Source organism: Carassius auratus, chromosome 11 (genome assembly GCF_003368295.1).
Source record: "Carassius auratus strain Wakin chromosome 11, ASM336829v1, whole genome shotgun sequence".
NCBI classification, from domain to species: domain Eukaryota; kingdom Metazoa; phylum Chordata; class Actinopteri; order Cypriniformes; family Cyprinidae; genus Carassius; species Carassius auratus.
Genome location: NC_039253.1, coordinates 6476172 through 6503312, shown reverse-complemented (window position 1 = coordinate 6503312; position 27141 = coordinate 6476172). Strand labels below are relative to the sequence as shown.

The 27141-nt window shown below is 37.1% G+C and overlaps 1 protein-coding gene across 13 annotated transcripts in view; it reads right to left on the bottom strand.

Annotated features, from left to right (window-relative positions):
- Window positions 1-27141, bottom strand: part of LOC113110868 (calmodulin binding transcription activator 1b) — a 292263-nt gene that overhangs the window by 147232 nt on the left and 117890 nt on the right. For all 13 annotated transcript variants that reach the window (XM_026275119.1, XM_026275114.1, XM_026275115.1 and 10 more), the window contains one exon: window positions 8975-9042. In XM_026275119.1, coding sequence (XP_026130904.1) covers window positions 8975-9042 — 68 coding nt within the window. The remainder of the gene's footprint in view (window positions 1-8974; window positions 9043-27141) is intronic.

The following is a 27141-nucleotide window of genomic DNA, read 5'->3' as shown; positions in this document are numbered from 1 at the left end:
TGTTAATCTTATTCATTACATGATGTGTCGATTAATTAATTGCAAATCAAAGTTGACTGTGAAAATGCCCAGATATTTACATTTACATTTATTCATTTAGCTGACGCTTTTATCCAAAGCGACTTACAATTGCTATATATATCAGAGGTCGCACGCCTCTGGAGCAACTAGGGGTTAAGTGTCTTGCTCAGGGACACATTGGTGCCTCACAGTGGATTCGAACCCGGGTCTCTCACACCAAAGGCATGCGTCTTATCCACTGCGCCAACACCACCCATGATATAAAGCTATTAATGTGTTAAACGAGAAAGTATCAAGTAGACACAACAAATTGTAGCTTTAGAAAGGAATTTTTGATTTGATTCATCATACAATTTATTACACAAACATTTAGGTTACTGCAACCAAACATAAACTATAGAACAGAAAAGGAGATAATTTGAGAAATATTAGTATTTTTTGTTCATATAGTGAAAGTCATTGGTAAACAAAACAGCTTTGTTACCCCCACTCTTGAAAATATTTTCTATTATGTTCCAGAAAGAAATCTGCCAACGGGTGGTAGTAAATGTCTTTATAAGTCATTTATTCATTTGATTTGTTCAAACTGCTGATTCATTCAGGAATGAAGTAAATGTGAGTCACATGACAAGCATGATGAACACCCCCCTCCCCTTCACTCGTGCCCCCTCGAAAATAATGAGTCCATGACACCCCTGGCTTTAAAGGTAAAATGTTATCCGGAAAACTGAGCAAAAAAAAAAGAGATAATTTTATGTTTAAAATATAAGACGATATAAACTTCGTATTTACTCAACTGTTATATAAAATAACATTTAAACTCATGATATTCAGGAAAAAAATCAGCACTCGTGTAATACAGCTCTCCCTGCATGTGTGATATCGCTTATCACCTGATATAAATATCAGATAAAAAGTCATAAAGGGGCATCAATTATTACCCTGCATCATATTTGTCAACAGTCAACTGAAATGTAAGATGATGTACAGGTCTGGGGGCGTGGCCAATGCATTAACTGCGTTAAAATATTTTAATCGCATTATTGTTTCAAAAATAATTAAGTTAATGCATTAAACTGACAGCCCTAATTTAAGCAGTAACTAAATAACTAGTTTAGCACTATTAATATTAATAGACTCGGTGGTAGAGCATTGCGTTAGCAGCACAAAAGGTTGTGGGTTCGATTCCCAGGGAACACGTTAGATAAAAAAAAATGTTAGCCTAAATGCACTGTAAGTTGCTTTGGATAAAAGCGTCTGCTAAATGCATAAATGTAACAATAGGGATTATAATTGTGTTCCTGTAGCTCAATTGATAGAGCACTGCATTATCAAGCGCAAGGTTGTGTGTTCGATTCCCCGGGAACACATGATATGTAAAAATTGATAGCCTGAATGCACTGTAAGTCGCTTTGGATAAAAGCGTCTGCTAAATGTATAAATTAAATTAAAATTAAATCTCACTACAGCACACCTATAATTGGGTTAACAGTATAACTGACACATTTTTTGAACATAAAAGCATTAAACTAGAAGTGAAATACTACTTTTAAGAGTGCATGCTGTATACTGAGTATACACTATCAGCATACATTGACCAATCTGATCTATGATTCTCGATGCGCAACACAACACAAGTTCAATTGACAGACACATTGAACGCTGTGTACTGTGCATGGCAGAATGCATTAATGTGTTTGTATATGATTGTTTGTTTTGGATTATTCATGAGCTCAGGGCTGACAGATTCAGGTCACCCGGCACTCAAATCAAAAGACTGAGCTATGACCAACCACTGTCGAAAAACACACGTCAACCCAACGCGCACAACTTCAAAGTCGCGACACACTGTTCTGCGCGAGCTCCGAGTGTTGTATGTTTTATAGAGGCGGGGATCTCTCGCTGTTTCATTTGATGGTCAATAGTCTTCCCGGACCACACGGACATATCGCTACTCTCGTCAGAGCATGCTCATCCCCTCACATATCATCTACTCGCTGTGTTTTCTCTTTTCCAATTCTGTCAGATTTCTTCCTCTGCTCTTCCCGTATGGTTGAGTGCGTCCTACACAGCGTCTCTCATCCATCATCTCTCGCTTCTCTCCTCTGGCTCCTGTCTCTTTCTCCCTCTCTCTCTATTTCATATTGACATGTTGCCACTTCCCAGACCCCTCTCGTTTCATCTTGCTCAACTACCCCTCGGACACCACCTTCCCAATAACACACACAAACGTCTGCGAACATGCAGTAAATCGACTTCTCTCACAAAGTGAGTCATAACATGTAATTTATTCCTGTGATTTCAAAGCTTAATTTTTATGCATAATTACTCCAGTCACATGATCCTTCAGAAGTCAATCTAATATTCTGGTTTGGTGCTCAAAAAAAAAACATGCATAGACATGCACACATGCATAGAATATAAACATAAAACCTACATTAAAAGCCACAGTAATACAACTCTCTCATTTAATAAAAAGAAAGAACATGCACAAACACTAAATGCATGCATGCACAAAAGCACACATATTCAAACAAATGCACACACAATATATAAACTCTGAAAAAAAAAAAAAAAAAAACACGGGCAAACACACACACATGCATAGATGCACATTTGGGATGTCCAGTAAGTAATGCTATTTCTACACTCAGCAGTGTTTCTACATCCTCGCCAGTACTGAGCACTGACTCTATTTGTTTCCGATTGCCATCAGACTGCTTCTGACCGCTCATGCTGTGTGTGCATGTGCATAGATGGTTGCATGCACTTCATAATCAAAACATCCATCTTGGTGGGTGTTAATGTAAATGCAATCCATTTGTCTTCAGAAATAAATAATAAATCAGCTAACTGGCAAAATATCGGAAATATGCATGAGATTTTACAGTGAAATGCGGCATTTTTACAACAGAATTTTTACAACATTGTAAATATTAAGCAAACAACTTTATTGACAAGATTTAAGTGGAAATAATTCACTCTTTTGGTACCATATACAGTATGTATATATATAGTCATTTAGCAGACGCTTTTGTCCAAAGCGACTTACAAATGAGGTCAATGGAAGCAATCAACAAAAGAGCAATAATATACAAGTGCTTTAACAAGTCTCAGTTATCTTAAAGCAATACATGCAGCAAGGTTCTTTTTATTATATAATAAATAAATAAATACTGATCACATATTTAACTTCTTAAATAAACAAGTTTTTTTGTTGTTGTTGTGGAATTAAATGGTATCAAGAACTGATATTGTGTCGAATACTGAACATTTGGTTTCGTTACAACATCACTCTAAACATTCACAAATATGTACACATGCAAAAAAAAAAAAAAATCCTGCACTAACAAATGCCCAGTGTCTTGCCAGAAAGCATTAGTGCAGAGCAGAGAGTCTGTCTGCCGCTGCAGCGCGCCAACACATGCAGCACTAGCGGGAAGAGCCAGAGGAGCTGACGTACCGTCTGAGAGACGGCCCATCGCACAATTCATTATGGCAGACACGCGATACACACACACACACACAGTCTGCAATGGCCACTGCTTACATCTCTACGACCTCCTCTCTCACACACACACTTACTGTTTGCTGTGTGAAAAGTGCTTGTTTATTTCCTTGAGGAATAGAGCGCTGTGTTCGATGAAACCTTCAAAGCTCTCTGTTGTTATTTTGGTGTTTTAATAAAAGGCATGTCCGACAAACTGCTCATTCGGGATTATGGGAAGGTGCTCAAACAAGAGGTGGGCATCAAAGAGAATCTGATGTGTGTGTGTGTGTGTTCACACTGACAGAGCTATTTTATTCTGTGGATGTGTTATGAAAATAACTGGACAATATCAATATTATTTCATTATGCAACATGTCAAAATCTCAATATGCTTTATTGTATTCGTCATCATATGTGTTCAATAATTGTCTGCAACTATATCCATTATTTATTGTTCTTATTTCATTACTGACCGTTAGCTTGTCTTTTTCAAATAAATTCAATTCTGAGATTGAAATCAAGGTTCCCTGCGCCGTGTGTAAGCTATTGCACAACACAATTTGCCCAACACAATTTGCCCCTATAGTTGTGTGCAATGTTTATCAGTTTCCAAAATGAAATTTACACCCTGACATGAATAAATAAAAATAATAGCCTCGTCTGGATTTTTTCAGGTTCATCTCAAATTGTAATATTTAGTTTGAACTGAAAACATAAAAATATTGCAAACCATAATAATTTACCCAACAGAGATCACAGACGATTATTAATATACTACTTGAGAATTCCTTAGGAGAACTCACTGAAGATCTTATCAAATATAGATACAGTTAAGAGGACATTCACCATAATGTTTTAAAAATGTCTTAAAAATGTATATAAATAAATAAATAATAAAAAAAAAACATGAAAAAAAAGCTGACATAATTTTTGTGGACATTAGTAAAGAGAAGTACTTTTTTTATTTCTGCAAAAACAATACAATTTAGAGCAAAACATAATAATAATAATAAAAAATGTAAAAAAGTTATTAAAAAAATATTAAAAAAATAACGGATGCACAAAATATATTTATGCATTTAGCAGACGCTTTTATCTAAAGGAACTTACAGAGCATTCAGACTAACATTTTTTACCTAACGTGCTCCGTGGGAATCGAACCCACAACCTTGCACCGCTAACGCAATGCTTTACCAACTGAGCTACAGAAACACCAAATATAAATGTATAATATAACCATATAATATAATAAAATGTATGATATAAAATGTTAATATAACCAAATATATATATATGTATAAAAATACATAAATCTATATGCATACTAATATTAAATGATGTAATTTAAGCTCAGAATCTACTTTCACATCACAACCACTGTCTGCAGGACATTTATCATCTCTAGTTTGCGTGAAGTTCAGCATTTCCCAACTTTCTATCACTCTCACCATTCGCTCGGCACTGCTGTCAATCCCACAATCCCCTGCTGCTCAGCTCCCACAGAGAACGAACTGAAAACGGCCACTCAGCTCGTCCGACTTTGAACCAGTGGACACGTGTGATAAAAACAAAGCAGAAGATGAAGTGTAAAGCAGTCTTTAGACTATCATCACAGTCAAGTACAGTGTGTCGGTATATTGAATATATTCTGTTTGTGTCTGGAGCTGTCAGTAGGTGTGTGCATCACAGAGACCGAACAGATCAATCTCTCTCTCAGTCTCTCCTGGCTGAATGTCAGATAAAACACATGCTACCTCGCAATATATATGTGTATGTGAGCGCTGGTTGTGTTTTTGAGTCCCTCCGCCCAATCAAATGTCTGTCATGGATCAATTAGCTTGACTTTTATGTTTGTCAACTCTGATGATTAACTGATATGGATCATTAGCTTTTTAATCGGTCAATTATACCCTTAAGAACAACTGGGGAGAATTTACAAACGAAGGTCCGTTCGGTTTCTCTTCTAGTTGTGTTTAAAATTCACCGCGGTACAGAGGGGTCTTCTCGGTTCACTGGCCTACAAAGTCCACTATAACTCGAGCAGGACACATGAACTCCATGAGACGAGCGGACACTTTCTCCTCTGTGCTGTTCTTCACTCTGTTTGTTATCAATTTTCTCCTCATCCTATCCTCCTTCGGTTCGGATACAAAGAGCCCTGGGAGTATTTGCACATGAATGAGAGTGTGGTGTTTAATTACAACCTCAGATGCACTCCCCTTGTGGAAGAGAGGAGAGACACATGACACAAAGCAGATCAGCCAAATTCAACTTTGACAAAACGGCAGCAGGCATGCATTGCTATTCCTCAGATATCATTGTTTGGGCCCTTTATGTTCTGTTCTTTAGAGAGAGACTGGAGGAGTCTGGGAGCAACGGCACGGCAGATAAGGGAGGAGAAAAGCACAGAGATCCAACAAAATTTATTGAGGTTTATGCTTAAGACAGGGGGGAAAAAAGTTGCCAATGGGATAAGAAAAATAAATGTGTTTTCCCTTTTGAATTAAATACCCATATTTACCCCAACGGCAAATTACACATTTCCCCCCTTGTTTTAAGGATATATATATATATATATATATATATATATATATATATATATATATATATATATATATATATATATATATACATAAAACGCCTGGCCAAAAACTCACACATTGCACAGCAGAGAAACATATGTGTGTACAATTAACAGCACTGAACCAATACCGACAAAAATACACCACAGATTATTTTATCGGAGCTATAAAAACAATTGAATATCCTGAGTGAATTACTCAAGCTATCGTTTCATAAAGAGTCACTACTGAGATACAAGCACCCTTTTAACTTCAAATTAATATGACACAATCATCGCAGTGCTTTCATTGCTTTAATCATATTAGAAGATGAATGTGTGTATGTGTGTGTGTGGGTGTAAGTGTTTATGGGGTGATGTTGGCTGTGTATCTCCAGTCGTCGCTTGCAGTGTGAACTCACACTGGTTGTGACCCCTGAAGACAGCCTCGAGTCACGCAGGCTTCATTAAGAGCAGGAAAGCACTCGCTGCACTAAACAGCCATGGCAAATTGCAGACTGAAATCAGTGCCATTATGTAAAGGCAGGCTGGGGGCTGAGAGTGGCTGAGTGTGTGTGCTGGAGACTCAGTGTGAATGCGTGTGTTTACATGTTTGTTTGTGTGTGTGTGTGCGTGTGTGTGAAGAGGACAGTTGCCCGGCAGTCTCTTCCCTGCTGCTCTGCGTCCTGGCGCTGTCACACACTGCGATCAAATCATTAACGCTTCATCGTTAAGCTCTTATTTGGATGCACTTTTCTCATGTGACCCACATAATGGGAGCACACAAATTCTCTCTAAAAGCAAATCTTTTTTTTTAAGATAAAGTACCATTCAAAAGTTTAAAGTCAGTAAGTTTTTTTTCCTTTATTTGAATCAAATGAATACAATAGGTGCAAATATAGCAAATATATTTAATCAAAGAAGACGTATGTGTGTATCTTTAGCGAAGCAGCACTGAGAGCTGCTTGTAGGATGCTTATGCAGCTGGTATAAACACAAGCATTGACTAGAGTGGCCGTGTCGGAGCCGTAATGCACTGAAGACGTGTGCTGTGTAAACAAGGGGTTATCCATCCAAGTGTTTATGGCAAGGAAAGCCCCTTATTCTTGAGACTGCACATGTATAAGATGTTCCTTGAATGATATAATACATTAAATAATGATCATATTATTTTTACATACACCAGGTGAACTGTAAATGCAAAAATAACTGTTTCCATTGCAGTTTTTTGATATATTCCCTTTTCAAAATTGCCTGAAAAACCACCTCATGTGACTGTGAAATTTTTTTGTGTGATTTTTGCAATTTTTGATGACAATTGACATGTCATGTTGACAATTGTACCTGAACATAAATCACTGTTTATTGCCAAATTTTATTTTTATTTATATTTTTTATTACCTTGAAAGGCTTTGTCTTTATAATAAGGATAGTAGTTTGGCTGTAATGCTTAGACAACTTGCAGAATAGTAAAACCAACATGAAAAAGAATCGAGATGAAATTGTAAATCGTGATTTTTATAAAAAAAAAAAAAAAAATCTTGCCCACCCCTAACCTATATTAAAATTAGAAACACTTATTTGAAATTTAAATGATATTTCACAGTATAACTTACTGTATTTTTGGTCAAATAAAGGCCTGGCAGCCTTGGGGAACATATTCTTAGAAAAAAAAAAAAATAACTGAAATGGGGTAAATGCAATCTGGCTAAAACACATCTGCATATCAGGATACAAAATGCATGTTTTCTGATCTTTGAGTGTATAAATATAATTCATTTATCATTTAAATTTGTCATTTTAAACCAACAAGCTTCTTTATTCTACTTAAAAGGTGTGCGTGTGCTTCTTCAAAATAAATGACACTTGCTATTTTGTTATCTAATGCAATCACACTCAAGCTACTTTTATGCACGGCTTAATTCTTAAAATATGTTTTGGGGGCGCAGCATATGTGTCTGTGTGCCTACGTAAAACACAACAAATCAGAAAACATCTCATGAGTCATTTGGTATCTGATGTCAGAGCTGAATCACTAAAAATCGTTACACAAGAAAACAAGGTTGTTTCTTGAACAGTAGTGTGCTCAGTTAAGCCTCGTCTGCTCGCTGTACTTACAAATGTGTTTGTACATGTTCTGTAAATGACAGGTCCAGATGCCGGCCAGGTAACTTCTGTCCATGTAAGCAGCTCTTAAACCCGAAACCCCGATTAGTTTCCCTTGATTTTGCTTCCCATACAAACCCTTGCCCTTTCCACAGCTTTCCGTTATGAATAAATCCAAACGTATCTTTCTGGCCCACCGCAGATAAGCATGCAAAATTGCTCTTTTTGATACCATTGGATATTTACATCTCTACTCACAAGTTCCTTATGTTATGATTAAATTTAATTGGATGGCCTTCTATAGAAACACACTGTGCTGAAAACATTTGGAACGTCAAAGTTTACAATTAATCTGCGTGCCATTTGGTTGTTATTGACGTGCGCTTCATATATAACCACATATTATCTTAATTTGCATTCATCATCATATCACAGCTGTTATCTCTCAGGATAGATATAGAAACTGGCATTAAAAGTAAAAAGCTTTTTCATTATCGCTGCTCAGTAAATCAAGTAACACTGTAAATTCCGTGCTGAGCCCTTATCACCGTAGGGTGATGTTCTACGATCTCACCACATTACCACCCACGTTAATGGCATTGGTGAGCAAAGACAGCATTAAGCTAATAGACCTGGCCACATCTTGCATTATAAATAGTCATTAATATTCCATTATCTGTCTGCACATGCCCACGAAATGTGCAGGAACTGGCAGCTGTGCTGAAACGTACCTTTCTGCTTTTCAGGTAACACTGCGCACTCGAAATGAAGAAACGCTGCCTCGTGTGTAATCGTACCTGGTTTTGGGGGACGTCGTCAGCCACTCCTCATGTTTTTCAAACGTAATCAGGTAGGCCGCGATCTCCTGCAACAGAACAAACAGAGAAGCATTTAGAACCGTTCTCTTTTTTTTACTCAATAAAATGTGCCTTGAAAAAACTAATTACGTAGTTCAATATTAATCCCACATATCAGCTGAGATATTGGTTAGGACAAATATTTTTCCTATTCAGCACACATTTTTACAACATTCCTCAATCTCTTTCCTTTCTCTACATCCAATTATTTCCTTTCTACCTCCACAGGTCGCACCAAAGAAGCGCATCAAAAATATCCAAGGTATTTTAGTACCATTCAAGGCAAGGTTTTCAAAGTCCATTGTATTTTGGACATGTACCACTGCATTCCCGGAAATCCCTTGAGAACGCTTCAAAATGCTTTTAAAGCCCAATTCAGCTCTTAAAACTGAATGGAGAAAGCAAAAAGCCACAAAAAATGTAAAAACTTTAAGTTAAAGCTTCAGGTTTATAGGCCTAGACAGACATACAGATTTAACCAAGATGGATGGAAAGAATGATAGAATGACGTATAGAATGATAGGTAGACAGAATGACAGAACAATAGATAGGGCAATAGAATGATATAACGAAAGACAGAACGACAACAAAATAGATCGATTGACAAGCTTTCTTCTGCAGGCATTATGAAGTTAAAGAACTCCATTTAAACAACACAAAACACAGCGTTATAAATTTAGCGACTTTTGTCCAACTGCATGATTTTGAGAAACAAGGTTTAAGCATTAGTATGAGTGTCCCGTACATCTCCGAGCCAGGACACAAGAGTCGCGGATGATTCTAGATGACCCAAGGATGACCATCGTTCAACCGCTCCGGGGTATTCGCAAAGTGTTCAGACTGCCCGCTGAGCAGCTGTCAGGAGCCAGATTACACAGCCCCCAGGGGCAAATCGCATATCCAGTCCTACAGCCAATCAGCATGCCATATCGACTATCAACTCGTCTGACAAGTGGCAGATCCTGCATCGTATCGCTGTGCAACCATTACTGGAGCGCTTAAGACAACATTCACGTGCACATGAGTTACTTGTGCTTGAATTCTGAGATCAGTTGAAAGACCGATCTCATTTTATGCACCAGTGGGCTCATTTGAGCAAAGCGTGAGGAGAATCCATGTCTGGGCTTCTAGAATCCAGAAACAACGTACGTCGCATATATATTAACGGCTCTATCACAGTTGTTTGCACTTTAAATGAAGTAGAACATGGCCAAACAGAGGGGTTTTGGGTAACAAGTAGCACACATCTACAGGACAGACACATCAGGATGCTCTTCACAAGGGTAGAGTATTCGACTGACAGACACGCAAAAGATATGCTGTGTATCTACATGCGGCCATATGCTCTCTTGGCTCGGCTCTGAGAACAGGCAGAAGGCCCAGGGAAGTGTACGGGAACACAACTGGCAATGTTCTCTCTTGGTTTCAATTTAGAGATGCCAACTTGTGCAGTGCCAATTTAACCCTGCTGCCCTCATTATTGAAGGCAAAGAGGGAAGGGATGGGTCTAACAGAGGAGAAATGAGTAGTGCATTAAAGAGCCAAGAGGAAAGAGGAAGTGTTCATAAACACAAGTGTCTAGAGAAGGGTCGTGAACTGTTCAGAAAAGAATCAAGAGTGCTTTTTAATTCCATTTAATTCTTGAATTGGAAGAGAATCTATTTTATAATCCAGGAATTAAGTCAGAACAAACAGGATGGAGAACTGATGAATGCAAATTTAAGAAGGTTGACTTTTTAAAGGGATCCTTCACCCAGAATGAACATTCTGTCATAATAACATTTAGTTCTAAACCTGTGTGACTTTTTAACTTCTGCGGAATACAAAGATATGTTAAAGAATGCCGGGGTTAGTCTAAACTACACTGAACCTCACTGACTTTCATTTTTTTCTGATGTATTCATTTTTGTTCCTTTGAATAAGGAGACTCATACAGGTTTGGAATGATATGAAAGTAAGTAAAAGCTGACAGAAGATGACATTTTTGTGTGAACTATCACTTTAACTCGAAAGGTTTGAAAGTTGCCTTGTTAAAACTCTGAAAATTTAAAAAAACATTATTATTATTATTATTATTTTATCAATTTCTCTACGTTTTCAGTATGTATAGATGGAGGATGGATGGATGGAACTAACGACTAATAATAGATAGAGCAATAGAATCAATGAACAAATGATGGATTGAAGGAAAAAGTTAATTATTGATGGTTGGAATGAACAATAGATAGAGCGAAAGAACCAATGAATGAATGATAGATCGAAGGAACAATTAATTTACTGATGGATGGATGAATGGATGGATGAATGAATGGATAGATGGATCAATGTCAGAACCAATAAACAAATTATGGATCGAATGAACAATTTATTGATGGATGGACAGATGGATGGATGGAACGAATGATAGATAGAGTGAAATAATGATAGATACAGTGATAGAACCAATGGATGAATGATGTATTGAACATATGACGAATATATTGATGGATGATAGACAGAGCAATAGCACAAACAAATGGATAACCAACTGAACATCAGAATGATGGATGAACAATGGATAGATGGATGGATCTCCAGCAACACACTGAAATAAATTATATCTTGCTACAGTCTTCCACAACAGACCAACTACTCAAGTATTGCAAAAACTTTTGTGCACCAAAAAACTGACAGAAAAACATGCTGATTGTCAAACAAGAGGTCACCATGTCCACACTCATTAGTCAAAAACAGCACAGTAACACTAAGCAAATGAGGAAAATCCAGCTGGTATTATAGAGCATAAAATTGGATAGTCAGCTAGTTTCATGATTTGAATGTGATCAGATTTGGCTCCTGACACCAGGGTATGTGGGCCAACTCTTTGTTGTTTTTGCAAAGCGGTCCACCATCTCATGTGACCGTGACTTCTTTGTTATGATGTTTACCGTTGGGCCGGGTCTGGTTGTTTGTTACGCTGGGACCCCGTGAGTGTCCTGGCACTGTCGCTGATGGACTGAATGAAAAACAATGACCCGCTGTAATTTGGAAAACAAGCATCAAGACAGATACAGAACATCGGGGAGCCGAGCCTTTGTCAAATTCTGTTTATTCAGGAGTCAATTCTCAGTGGCCCACTTGTCTTTACCGTCCCTTCTCTCCCTAGTTTTCCTCATTTTCCGATAAGCTTGTTTTTTTGTGCTTCCTTCACTTTTCCCAGCACTCCTCCCCTCCTCTGCCTTATTATTCTTCTGTTGCGTGCTCCTAACTCAGAGATGTAGTCACCAAAGAGATTAAATGACAAAGTCATTTTGCACTGAAATGAAGATGAAGGCCTCGGGGCTTCAGCGTTCTGCCAGAGAACATCCCTTCCCCTTTCCCTTGCTTCTCCCGTTCCCCCTCCCTCTGACTTCCCATGAACCCTGGGGGCCAGTCGTTTGGCTTCTAGCAGACCTGCTCCAGGCGGCACTTTCCCTAACCCGCAGTTAACCTGAAGGGTGGCGCTGATGCCTCGCTCTGACTGCCAATGAGCGCTTCTAAGTTTGCCACTCAGGAGCCGACAAACTGTGAAACTCCTCAAAGTGCTCTTTAAACTATAGTAGGGGGTAAACGGGAGGCATGTGAGAAGGAGCCGGCATTTCAGACAAACTGAAGCATCTCCTTCCTCCCAGACAGTGCCTCTCACTCCCTCTCTCTCTCTCTCTCTCTCTCTGGCTTATGTCTTGAATGCTTGTTGCTAAACTTTATGAAATGCAAATCGGCCTCCTGTGAAAATGATCTTTGAAACACTTCTAACAATTCAACACCAAAGGAAGACATGAGCAAATCCTGCTACCTGTTTCAAAAGGCCAGGCCTGCCATCCGTCTCCCTCTGTTGTTCCCAATATGAAAGAGAAGAAGTCGTGAACAATATGACTCCCTGACAGGTTTATTTAAAGGGAAGTGTTCGAGCCGCAAAATAGACGCAGTGCAAAACGTGTGGGTTTCGCGTCACCGTCAAGCTTGTGAAAAAGGCGTAACGTCTATCAAGTTCAATTGCTCCAGCTATTAATTCAAAGTATCAGTCACTCTTTGATGAAGCACTTTGTTGAAGTGATCAAGCTGGCCTGCTTGAGCTCAGGGGAGTCTTTTGTTACTTGACCATGGGTAACACTCTAGAATTAAATAAGGCAAAAAAATGGCAATTAAAATCAAAGTCTTTTGCTACAAGATCAGTGGTGTGCTAATGCAATGCAACAATGACAAAAAATTGTAAAATGTTAAGACTGGGCATCAAAAGTGACAGCAATAATCAATCATGAAAACTTATTGATGCATCTCGTGACTTTTACTGAATTTTAAAATCTCCTGTCACCTACTGTAAAACAAATGTGACAAAAAGGGACTTGGTTTGTAATTGTGAGATCGATTAAGGCTAGATTTTTGTCAGTACCTTCTGGTTTAATTACACAAAAACTTAACAAGGCACAGGATTGTATTTTAGGAGTTGGTTTAGACTTTACAGAATGAGAAAAACGATGGTTTGTGGTTTAAAATAGCCAATTATTTAAATAAATAAAAAATAATAAAAAAAATAAACTGTACAAAAAAAAAAAAAAAAACCTACCAAAATGGATTAATACAATCAAAAAAAAAAAAATTAATAATAATAATAATAATGTGTAACGAGACAAAGACCAAAAATTGTACCTCCCCACATGTACTCAAACAATAACTCAAATGCCCTTCCCTAATACAAAGCTTGTAAAATGTGATCTTACATCTCTGAATGATTTCTGCATAATTCATATTAAGTTCCTAATTTAGGCAAAGAATGTAGGCCTTGTAGTTCTGCTGAGGGTCATCCTAAAACCGACTCTCATTTGACAGAACTTGAATGCACTTTAAACCCAAACTGTTCCCCGAGGCATCACGATGAAAGCCGGAGAGAGTCTTCATTCGGCTGAAAATACCCTCCTCCACAATTTGCTGCAGGATGAAAAAAAATAATTTTGCACGACAGATCCTTTCTGAATACGTGCCCTGATTCATTAGTGCAAGACTCCATCACAATTGGTTCCTGCCATGGTCCCCACAGGTACCCTTAAATCCTGCGTTACATAGATGGCTGGCAGTTTCCGAAATGAGTATTAGTCAGAGTGTAGCCCGCTGAACTGCGCTGAACACTTAAACCAACACTCACACGTTATCAAGCAGCAGACGTTGTAAAGCTGTACGGTCAGCTCGGTTGTGAGCACACCGTCACTTCTAATCTGTGTAACTGTGGGTGTCCTTAAGGGCAGCCCGGTCCACCGGCCTGGAAAGACTTAGGTGTGGAGAAACACACAACCAGTCAAAAGTTTGGAATGATTAGATACTTAATAGGTTTTTGAAAGTCTCTTGCGCTCACCAAGGCTGCATTTATTTGATCAAAATGCAGTAAAAACTGAAATATTTTAATATTATTTCAAACTAAAATAACCATTTCCTATTTAAATATAAAAAATAATTTATTCCAGTGATGCAATGCTTAATTTTGCAATGCTTAACTACATTTTGACCAGTAGTGTAAGGAAAATAGGAAAGTAGGAAACATAGAACTACTTCAAAACTTTAAAACCAACACCATGAACTTGCTCTTCTAGGCCTGTACGTCAGTGAGATGTACTTCCACATGCATCTGTGTTTCAAACTGAGTGTCTTTATGTTTCCCTCCCAAGGTCAGAAGCAAAAAAGTAATGAAGTCCCTCCTAGAGTCTCACTGTCATCTCAATAATCATAATCAAACTGCTCATCCACAATCTTTTACATTGTCTCCCCACCCACTCAGTAGATGAGACGTCACCAAATCACAGAGAGCAAATTGACAATCCACTTTAAAAAGTGGGAGAGGAAATTGAGCCATTAATCATAGCGCTCGCGTCCGCCACAGCGGCCCTCGTACTGTCCATATGCGCGCACACACAAGCCGAGACCGACACGACACTCAGGAGTCTCTGTAGCCTATTGCAGAGAAAAGATAAATGCTTCCTTTAACTGTCATTTGCCAATGTCTCTCTTGCACTTTGTGGAGATGCCGCTCCAGAGCCCTCTTTGATTAGTGGATGTGTGCGGTTGGGCCGTCCAGACGTGGGCTCAAGGAGAACGACTCCGCCGAAGGTGCAGAGGACATCATAGAGTTCTAAGATTGATGTTCACTCAGGTTGGCAGAGGACTGGAGAAATGTACTGTGGCATACTTTAAAAGAAGTCTGACTGGAAACCCTTCCTGAGAAGGGCAGAGAAGGTGAGAGGACCATTAATGGGGATCCAGGTCACAGAGTGGTCCTGAGTCTGGTCCTCCAGGAACCTCAAACTGAAAGGTTTTGGACAAATGAAGAACTAAATCAAGTGGTTTAATTAAGCAAGTGCTAGTTGTGTTACTACCCCGTTGGGACACATTTTAGGGGTCCTAAGAATACGAGATGAGAAGAACAGTAAGTCGGAACAAAAACACTATTCTTTAAAAAGACGATGCAGAACATGAATATATTCCTCAACATGTGTCAGACACTAAAGGTCAACGGGAAATTAAACTTGACTCCATTTACTTTCTCATATAACTGTTTCATGGCCATGAAGTGCATGTCATTGCACACTACTCCAGAGAGAGAGAGAGAGAGAGAGAGAAAACTAAACAAATAAATGATGCATAAAATGCAACTCAAGATACTTCACAGATCAGTATACAAAAAACATTGAAATAAATATGATGATAAAGAAGAAGAGGAAAAAGTAGTAAAATAAATCAAATAAATAAAAATCATTATATTAACACAGATAAAACCCACAACATAATAAGTAACAAGATTTTTTTTTTTTTTTTGTAAAATAATAGAATCCAGCTAAAATGGCTTCAATAGTCAAAATACAATATAATATCATATAAAATACATACAAAATATGAAACATAATTTAAAAATAATTTTAAATAAAGCAAGACAATAAAAAACCCTAAGAGCAAAACAGCAGTAAATAACTCAAAAGAAGAAATCAGAAAAAAATATGCATTTGGTCTATTTTTTATTATTTTTATTATTATTTATTTATCCGAAACAACTTTAGACTGCAGTTTACAGAATATATAAATAAATCTTAGTTTTATGAGTTTACAAATAAACAATCAAAAACATTAACGGTTTTAAGTTAATGCTGCAAATACCTTGGGAATTGAACCAACAACCTTGGGTTGATCATATTTAAAACAAAGAAAGACAATTAGAGCAAAAAAGCAGTAATGTAAGAAAGAAAAAAAGAAAGAAAGAACTAACATTATAAATTTAGTATATATGTTTGTTTTTAAAAATATGAATGCTCTTGTGAATATTTATGCATTTGGTATTTTTTATTTATTCATCCAAAACAACTATAGATTGCAATCAACAAGTTATTGCATTCTCTGGGAATTGAACCTGGGTTGTGCATATAAAAAAAAGAAGAAAAAAAAAAAAAAAGAAATCACAACAATTATGCTTGCTTTAAACATGAACACTATTGAGAATAGGCTATCTGTGTATTAACAAAGACATTAATAAATAGAAAACCTAGAAAAATGCTATGATGAATAATTATTTGTCTAACTTGTTGTTTAGTGGTTTCTGGTTTTTGTTTCATGATGACTAACAGCAGCTCCACCTGATCTCCTAACTTTTAGACCAACATCAGTAAACAGACCACAACAATTCAGGCTGTTTTAGCATTAGCGGCACGCACAGATCTCCAGCTGTTTGATACAGAGAGCTGGCAGGCAAACCTGTCACCTCAGCACAGAAAATAACTCTCACTGTGCGGTTTGAGAGACGTGGAGGGCCAATAGGGGCAAACAGGCTAAAGTTCTACTTCTGTTGTTTTTATATTTTTGCAGGTGTGCATCCCAGCAGACCTCGCAGCACAGCAGCTGTTTAAGGTTAACCTGCACCACTCAGTTCCAGCTGTTCAAAGAGATGTAAACATTTGTGAAGAGTGTGATCAGTCACGCTGGGTGATGATGTTTGTTTTGGGTCATCAATATTAATATATGACAACAGGTTCCAGGACACATGCCTTTTATGAATTATGAAAGAATGCAGAGACCAGGGAAATTGGATTCTGCCTGTGTTAAATGCAACTTTTTTTTTTTTTTTTTTATGTGAAAAATAAATAAATAAATAAATAAATCACCTTCTGGGCATCATATAGTGAAGAGACTGATTTGTGAGAAAGACACTGGAGATTTTACTGTGACCCTGAACTGATCTGTGTTTAGTTCTATAAGCCCAATGATGTTAATAAACTAACAAGCTAAAGGTAATGACTATACTAACTAATGTTTATGCATTTGTTTATGCATTTGGCCTTAAAAAAGAAAAAAAAATCTTTAGACTTTATAAATTAATGCATTCCCTTGGAATTGAACCCACAACCTTGGGTTGTGCACTATGAGCTAATCTAAAATAAATAAATAAAAGTAATGTTGCATACCTTTGTTTGTTAAGTTAAAAAAAAAAAAAAAAAAAAAAAAAAAACTTTTAAGTTAATGCATTCTCTGGGAACTGAACCTACAACCTTGGGTTGTGCACCTTGAGCTAATGTAAAAAGTTAAATGAAAAGAAATAAAATAAAATAATGTTTTTATAAAAATGTTTTATTGCACTGTGAGTTTCTATACCTGTACATGAATTAATGTCTAATAATCTATAATAATATATGAATAAACAAATGCTAAAATAAAAAATAAAAATAAAAAATAATAATAAAGTATTCCAAGATGGCCTGTACTGCTAATGTAAATTCAAGGTCAAATGCATTGTAAGATGAAAGTGTCAGTCAAATTAAATCCAAAATGGTGGTATACAGCTTGAGTTGTCACTTCCTCTTGTTGTTTTTCAGACTTTCTCAGATTTAACAGTCTTTTCTTTATTGTGTTCCCTTAAAGGCTTTTATTCTCTATTTGTCTATATTCTCCTACTCTCTCCAGTCATCTTCTCTTTTCTCTATTGTTTTGCAGTGGCCTTGTGTCTCTCTTGGGTTATTTGTTTGTTTTGGTCAATTGTAAACCTGAGGCGATGATAAGGAGAGGGCATTATTGTGCTGGAGAGGCAGAAAAGAGGGAGGGAAAAAAGAGTTGGAAAGAGAGGTTGACTGAAACCTGGCACTTAGCAAGATTGTTTTTCCCTGTCCAAGTGCCAAGGTTGCTGACTTCCAAGATAAAAATGAAACTATCATTTGCAAGGATGTTATCAGATAGTCAAGAGTGGTAGAGAGAGAGAGAGAGATAGAAACAGCCAGAGAGAGAGACAGAGAAGAGGGTCAGCCATTAATGAAAACAGCGGCCACATTATTATAGGTGATGTGATTTTCCCATTACTGCATGTGTGAGAATTATTCCGTTTAAGAGATGGAGTCTCGCCTACGAGCGACGCACTTATCTATATACTACACGCTCATCAAATATCAATCATGAAATTAATTTCAGCTGTGTAATTGATAGGTTGGATGTGTGGTTTATTTATAACCAGCAACTGCGACAATAACAAACAGCCTCGGAAAGCAACACTATTTTTATGTATTTATTTGTATTTTTTTTTGTAACCAAAAAGCTAATTCAACTAATTAGCCCACAGCTTTCACTAAAACGGATATTTACAGATGGAAAAACTTAAATCGCATTACTTCATCCGAGCAATTTTCCTCATAATTGCAAAAGCCCGAAAGTTTTTAATTTGTTTTGAACTTCCCCACTTGTTTAACTCCCCGCATGCACAGTGAAGCAGTAAATGGTTCACTCAGATCATTCACATTACAGCTCGTGCGCGAGACGGACAGCGACGGCAATTAATAGCTGCCTCTGCAGATTAATTAAACCCACGAAAGCAAAACAAGTCATATACAGTAAAGCTCCAGAAGGCCAAACTCAAACAGTGCTTGAAATAAGACGTTTCTTGATTGCCAGATCTCAGCGAACAATGCAGTGCTTTTTCTTCATTTTATCATGAAAGAATAAGTACAGCTATAGGAAGAAACCACCACCATCCAGACATGTGCTCCACCTATTGTTACTACGAGTGGGAGTGAAGGTCACATCCCAGGCCCAACTCTGCCAGCGAGGCCCCGATGGGGAAGGCATGATGGAACGTTTCATGCTTCCTCCACGACACTCGGACCCCATCCGGAATATGTGATCCGACAGAGACAGGAAGGAGGAGAGACGTGTCCTCCACTTGGGCTCACGCGGGATCTACTCCAGAAACGCAGTGGCACTAGTCCTCGCCAGGGATTGAGGCTGCTGCTCGCACTCGATTCGGGACACAATGGAATATTGAATTTTCTCTGCTGGCTGCGATCTAAGATGTGCTTCGAAGCCTGGCTATGCCAGATCAGTGGTGGCACCAGGTTGATGCTAGCACGCACTGATAAACTAAATGTGTCCAAGACACACACAAGCACACCTTCTCGACATGTGTTACGCTGTACTGCAATACTGGAACACGGGGAAAAATATACTGGGTCTTGTTGGGATACTTGCATTATTATTGTTTTTTAATTTTTTTATAACATCAAACAAAATTTATATGAGTGTAGTATTCTCAGCTCTGGTCTTGAAATCCATTCTGCATAGAAAAAAATTCTACAGCACTTCACTGTCTAGTTTAGTATGCCCCAACAAAGACTGAAGAAACTGAAATGCTCCTTTATTCCTGAAACCATTAGGCTTCGTTCCAAGGTTGGGCAGAATTCAGAATTTAAGAACTGGCTGTCTTCCAATCCCTGATTTAACAACAAATTCAATAACAAATTACGTGTTCTTCCACCATAGACAATAAAATGAAACTTAATTTATTTATCCATTGGTCTGTCTAACTATAAGGCCAATTAAACCGTAAAAAGTCATTTATAAAACTTTCAAAAAATGCTTTGTCAAGCCAAGGCTGGAAGTTTGAATGTTTTCTAGTTACACCATAATCACACTAATTCGTTTTGTAAATTTCTCTGAATTATTACAAACAAAAACACACACACAAAAATCTGAAAGACAATAAATGATGATATACATTAGGCATCTCCAACACGGAAGCAAATAAATAAATGAAAAATAGTTGCATTTTAAGTCTATTTAAGTACGATATTAAAGGGGTAGTTTACCCAAAAATGAAAATTCTGTCATTAATTACTGACCCTCATGTCCTTACAAACCCATAAGAACACGATTTGATGAAATCCATGAGTGTTCTGACCCTTCACAGACAGCAATGCAACTACCACATTCAAGGCCCATAAAGGTAGTAAGGACATTATTAAAATAACCCATGTGACATCAGTGGTTCTACCGTAATTTTAGGAAGCTACAAGAATACTTTTTGTGTGCAAAGAAAACTAAAACAACTTTATTCAACAATTTCTTCTTTTCTGTGAATGACATGAGCATGAGTAATTAGTAACAGACATTAAGGCATTCAAATGAATTGAGTCATAAACTTATGCATTCAAATGAATTAAGTAAAATTATAATGTAATGTAATAGGAACAATGAAACATCAAACTAAACTTTAGCGGCAAACACGTTTGGCACATTTCCCGTTTTTCACGAAATAGCAATATTTGAGATCCAACAACAATTTGCGGGCCCCCTACCGTCCCACCACAGACCCCCTATGGGTCAGGGACCCCCCGCTGAAGACCTGTGATCTATGGGATGTTGTTTTTCTTCTTGCATCCGACTGCCAAATCAAACATGCTAAGTTAACTTGCTGAGCACTTTGCACATTTCGTTTATGGAACTCAAAGGATTTGCAGGCGGTGGCTTTTAACGCAGTTTATACTCTACAGCACACAATAATAGCTCAACACCGCGGCTAATTAACCCAACTAACAGTTTCCCAGTTCCCTGACTATGATAAATGAGAAAAGTTGATGGACAATGTGAAGTTCCTCCCTGCTCGCCTTTGAGATCGAGGAATCATCTCACGTACTGAAACCCCGCTGCTTTCCCTGAGGTCATGAGTTCAGTCTCCAACCATTTGAATCGTATCAAAACCTCCTGCCCTCATCTGCCGCTGAGTGTGCTCCATCTCCGCAGGAGCTGTCCATCTGCCACAGGTACAGCTCATATATTATTACACCATCAAAATCAATGGCTGAAGGCTAGAGAGATGAGCAGACGATGGGTGCAGGTGAAACAGTACCTGTGGACAGATGTGATGGACTCAATACAGATACTCTGCGATAGAGTGTGTTGCACTCTGAAAGGACGCCTGAACTGTAACAAAAATGACTAAAACAAGGGATTTTATTTTTTAGGAATTTGAGTTGTGTTCACTGTTCTAGACTGGAAAACGTGCAATATCAGTATTCATCTGTGCATGTGAATCAACTGTTGCCATCTGCCATTTTTCTCGGACAAGCTTTTGCTCTTTTTTCTGTTTCAAGTCTGTGAAAGATATCTGTGTTTGGACAATTTTAAATGCTAGATTTATGGGGAAAATAAAGTCAAATGTTGTGGGGTTTCATATAATAATACAAGTAGCCAAATATTATACTGGTATTCTTGTGAATGGTGGTCGAGATTAAATTGGAAGAGAAGAAATTGTTGAATAAAGTCATTATTTTTCTTTTTCTTATTTTTCTTAGTTTATAGCTTCATAAACTTAAGGCTGAACCACTTGATGTCAGCTGGACTATTTTTTACAATGTCCTTAAACGGTATCCTTCTTGGCCATGAATGTGTCAGTTGTGTTGGTGTCTATGCAGGTCAGAAAGCTCTCGGATTTCAACAAAAATATATTGAGTTGTGTTCCGATGATAAACGAAGGTCTTATGGGTTTAGAACAACACGGGGGTGAGTAAATAATGACAGAATTTTCATTTTTGGGTGAACTATCCCTTTAAGAAGTGCAAACATTTGTCGATGAGAAGCAATTTCTTCAAATCTGATTCTTGGGTCTAATTTAACACTGCAGTATAAAAATCTTATGGCCATTTTCTTTCATTTATTAATTTTTTTCTTTTTTTACCAATTTGAGTACATTTTACTGACAAATCACCAGTCTAGTTCATTTCTATAGGATGTTTTGTATTGCTTGTCTGAGTAAGTAGCGATAGCAAAGGAGGCAGAACTGTGCAAAAAGTCTTTGTAACTGAAAAATATAAGAAAAATATGATTTTTCCCCCCTAAACACTGCACATTCTTCTTCCTAAGAAAACCATAAACAAATGTATTAATAAAACTGAAGTGTTTATTTCTCACCATTCCCTTACTGTATGATTATGTTTTGACTTACAGGTCAGCGTCAAAAACTCAGATTCCTAACCCTGCCCCCCCAGTGGTGGAGCTCCTCTCTGCATTAATTTCATCTCAAAATGTTTGCAAACCTATTTTCCAATGCTCGTGTGTCTTTCTTCATCCTGCTCAATGAATCCCGGCGCAGATTCATCTTTCCCTTAATCAGAAGAGTGTGACAGGCGTTAATTAAGGTGTGTGTTTGCCCTGTCAGGAACGTCAGCGGTCGGCTGCTTTTGTTTGGCGAGGCAGCCCGACTGTCAGGATGTTTGGCACGGCTGGAACTTGGTGCTGATGTGGCAATACAAGGAAGCAACATGGTGGTGAAGGTCGCCGGCTTGGCTGCAGATCCGCCCAGAACCATTTATGTAATACACTATGGTTCAAAACTTTGGGTCAATACGAATTTTTTTGTTTGTTTTTATGAAAGAAGTCTCTTGTGCTCACTTAAAAATACAGTAAAAATAAATCACATCTATTTGAATATTCTGATGCAAAAGCAGAATTTTCAGCATCATTACTCCAGTCTTTATAGTGTCGCATTATCCTTCAGAAATCATTCTAATATGCTATTGAATTTGCAGTTCAAGAAACATTTCAAATTGTTATCAGTGTTGAAAATTGTTGTGCTACTTAATATGTTTGATAAAACAAAAAAATATATTAGAAAAGAAACCTTTTTTTACATTATAAATGTCTTTTCTGTCTTTTGATCTATTTAATGCATTCTTGTTGAGAAAAAAAATCTTTCCAAACAATAATAATAAAATTTTTAATTTAATTTAATTTAATTTAATTTAATTTAATTTAATTTAATTTAATTTAATTTAATTTAATTTAATTTAATTGAGACCAAGATGTTGTTCACATTAATTGCACATTTACCATGAACTCTACCGCTCATCTTCGGGTCCATTTCAGCTGCTTTTGTGGCCAAAATGGATATCTGAGGAACCACTGAACAGACTCTAAATTTTAAAACATATGATTTCAAAATAAGTATGAGAGTTGTAAGTGATTAGGAAATCTCCTCTTTCATCTAAATTAAAGAGGAGTGCTGGGAAAACAAGTACCGGCTTTGCTTTCATGAGCGCTCTGCCTCTCTGGAAATGTGTTGAGATGGTTTGCCATGATTTAACAGTTGCATCACTCTCCTGAAGAAAGACTGATCTATTTATTATGGCTATTATAACTTAACCATGAGCGATTCTTAGTTTTGGTCTTGTTTGGAAAAACTGTGTAGTAAGGAAGTAGCAAATAAATAAAGTTGTTGAGTAAAAAGATGTATTTGAAAGAGAACTGCAGCCAAGAAGTAATATAATTCCCCAACATGCATCACGGTTACTGACTGCTGCTACAACACTCAGACAAAAACACAAGAGCACAGAAAAGTGCCACATCAATCCAGTCCGGTCCAGAGTGCCCAAGAAAACCATGTACACACTGGCCAAGATGGAGAGAAATTACAAGATAGACCGGGCACTAATTAGCAGTCATCTACTAGCTGTATGGCCAGATTCAGTGCTTTCTGTTGTGCGTTTATATGACCTAGTAAATAAATGAACATAACAGCAACCACTCTGATTAAAGACGTAATTACATTTTCGTAAGCAAATGAAAGACTACGAAAGACTGATTTAAAAGTTTGCTAATCACTGCTTTGAGTTTTTGTTTGCGTGTCAAATATAAACTCTGTTCTGAAATCTATGACCTTCCTCACAGAACCCGCAAAGGCAGCATCCCAATTAACATGGACAAAATGGCTAAACCCTTCAAAGAAAGAAAGAAAAAGAAAAGAACAAACATTTCCAAAAATACACAGAGCCCCTAAGGGGAGATGGTGATGGAAAATATGAGACAGGAGGAAAAAAAATATTTTTCGTTCTTGCAAAAGTATGGCGTCCATCCAAGAAACTTTGCAACTCACAAAGGCACTGAAATATACAGTAGCTTTTCAAAGTTTAGTAAGCAAACACAGAATTTCTCAGGGGAATGCAAAGTAATGAAATATTTTTCCTAACATTTAGAATATATTTTGTACCATCACTACTATAGACCAACGCTACTTTTGCGTCATCGAAGGGTAACGCCCCTTTTTGGGGGAAAACAAACGGATTCCTGATACAGAACTTGCTCCAGGGACCTTTTGTTTTTCATTGTTTCTGATGTGTACAGGCCTGTCAGACACAATTACAAACAGATATTGTATAATATTTATATTGTTTAGTCCTAGCCTGTGAATATTTCAAACTTAAAATCAGTTAACAGCCAAGGTATGCCTAATGAGAGCTAAGGTTAATCACGTAGCTACTAGCAGCTTCGTATTTCTAACTACAACAAAACTGTCAATAGCATAAATCAAGTGAAATATGATCCAAGTAAACCAACGACTCCTCTTGACATGGCCTCATTGTCTAGTTTGTCATACTGTGAGTGTGTTAATGACATAAAATAGGCTACTTGGTGATTCCACGAGAAAATGGTAACGTTAGATGTCCATATTTGGCCACTGCGTGGGGTTATTAATCCAGTTTTCGACCATTTCAAAGGGAAACCTCTGTAAACACCGTATCCAGTAGCTTCTTTAAATACCTCTCACGGTCCTCGGCCCGCAAAGAGAGTGTGCATGTTTCTGCCATTTTTGCTATCAAGAAATTATAGCGAGTTCTGTATCAGGGGAATCCGTTTGTTTTCCCCCAAAAAGGGGCGTTAACTTTCGATGACGCAAAAGTAGCGTTGGTCGATTACTGTCCCTTTAGAAGTTCTTCAAAACAAAACAAAACAAAAAAACAAAACAAAACAAAACAAAACAAAACAAAATGTATTAACTGTTTTCAAGATTGAAATGTTTCTTGGGCATCGAAGCAGCATACTGAAATTATTAAATATATAATCAAATATAAATATGTTTAATGTTTATTTTGTGTTTTTATATATATTTTTAGATTTACTTCAAAGAAAGGATTTCACACCATATTGCGTTAGGGTTTCCAAAGATGTTTAAACATACTGTCTAGATAGGCAGCTCACTAGATTCTGGAATTGAGCAATAATGTTCCCATTCTGCAGACCACATGGATCCATCATCGTAATGAAGTGTCACGAGCGTGTCAGAATCACGTTGCATGTGTCTCGGGTGCGGGCTTTCCAAAGTTATGATTGCATGAACACATCTTCCATTAGCCAACAGTCAAAGCTTTCCAGCGATGACGAAGCGCCAAACCCATCTGATGAGAGATAAACAATATTGACTCCAACCTCTGAAATGCCGCTGTTCTTCATAACCAGGTTAAAAATCATCAGGGCACAGAGAGAGAGAAAGCGACAGAACTTACTTTTCTCTATTTTAGCCTCACCCGCATGCCTTTTCAGCACATTCAATGCTTTTGCTGGTGGCGAAAAGTCAGTGAGCGTTTGGGAATGACTTATTTAACAGATCACATTTCCTTCTCTGTCAGCAAAAAAGAAGTCCCTCCCGGAGAAACGCGGCAGAGGCAATGTGCTGTGAAATCTAGGGTCATCTAGAGACAAATAACTTTAAAGCGAAAGGGCAACAAAGGACGTCGAAATAAAGAGCCTCGGCTCTTTCCAATAATTAATTAAAGCACTTTCAGCCATGCAGGAGGTGCAAATAGGAAATGCATTGTGCGTTTAGACCAGCAACAAAGCCGACTCCAGTGCATCTGTCATGACGCTGCCAACAGATCTCATATATCAACACTTGGCTGTAACATGTAATGGCTTTAAAATACGTCCAGGTTTGGGGTGTTATTGATTTAAAAGCCATCTCTTCTGTTTCTGGACCTCTTGCCGAGAGCAACAGGAAAGCTCTACACGTGTCTGTTTTGGATGGCTGTCAAACCGAAGACCTTGGGCGAACATGCAACTATTTTCAAGTTATGGGTGAGTGCTAACCTTTTTTATGCAAGGCAAGAGAACGATAAATGCGTAGGCCATGAAATTACAAGCAAATCACGACATCAGTATTTTCATGGCCAATTCTATCTTCTAAGATTGAGTAAGAGACATTTACGTAAAGCTCTTTTAAATAAATATATTTGGACTGTACTAGTGAACAGACTGAAATTGAAAAACAGTTACAGTAACAGGTTTAATAAATTTGAGCTCAATCTTTATTATTATTATTATTATTATTACTATTATTATTATTAATATTATTATTTTTTTAGTTCTGGTTGGGTTCTTTCCTGTTCTAATATATATATATATATATATATATATATATATATATATATATATATATATATATATATATATATAAAGAAAGAAAAGCAATTATATTTTACACAAGAACAATTATCTGTATATATATATATATATATATATATATATATATATATATATATATATATATATATATATATATACATATATATACATATACATATATATATATATATATATATATATATATATATATATATATATATATATATATATACGTATATCTACCTATCTATCTATATATGTACATAAAATGTGATGCATACTAAAACCATATTTCTTTTAAACTGCTAAAAATAAAACATACATTTTTCATTAAACACCAAATGTATTAATTTATGCAAATACAGCGAGATGCTATACAGCTCCACAACAGCTACAAATTCATAAACTAAACTTTGGAGCATACTGTATAATAAAGTATACAGAGATTTGTTTATGATTTTCCACCCATTCTAACTAACGCTTCACAAATCATTCTCCCAAATGTGACATGTTAGCCAGCTAAATTATATATGTAAATCAGCAGAATTTGCAACAACTTGAAAGAAAAGGCATGAATACTCATGTACATAATCAAAACCTCTGGCTTCTGACCGTCCTTATTGTTG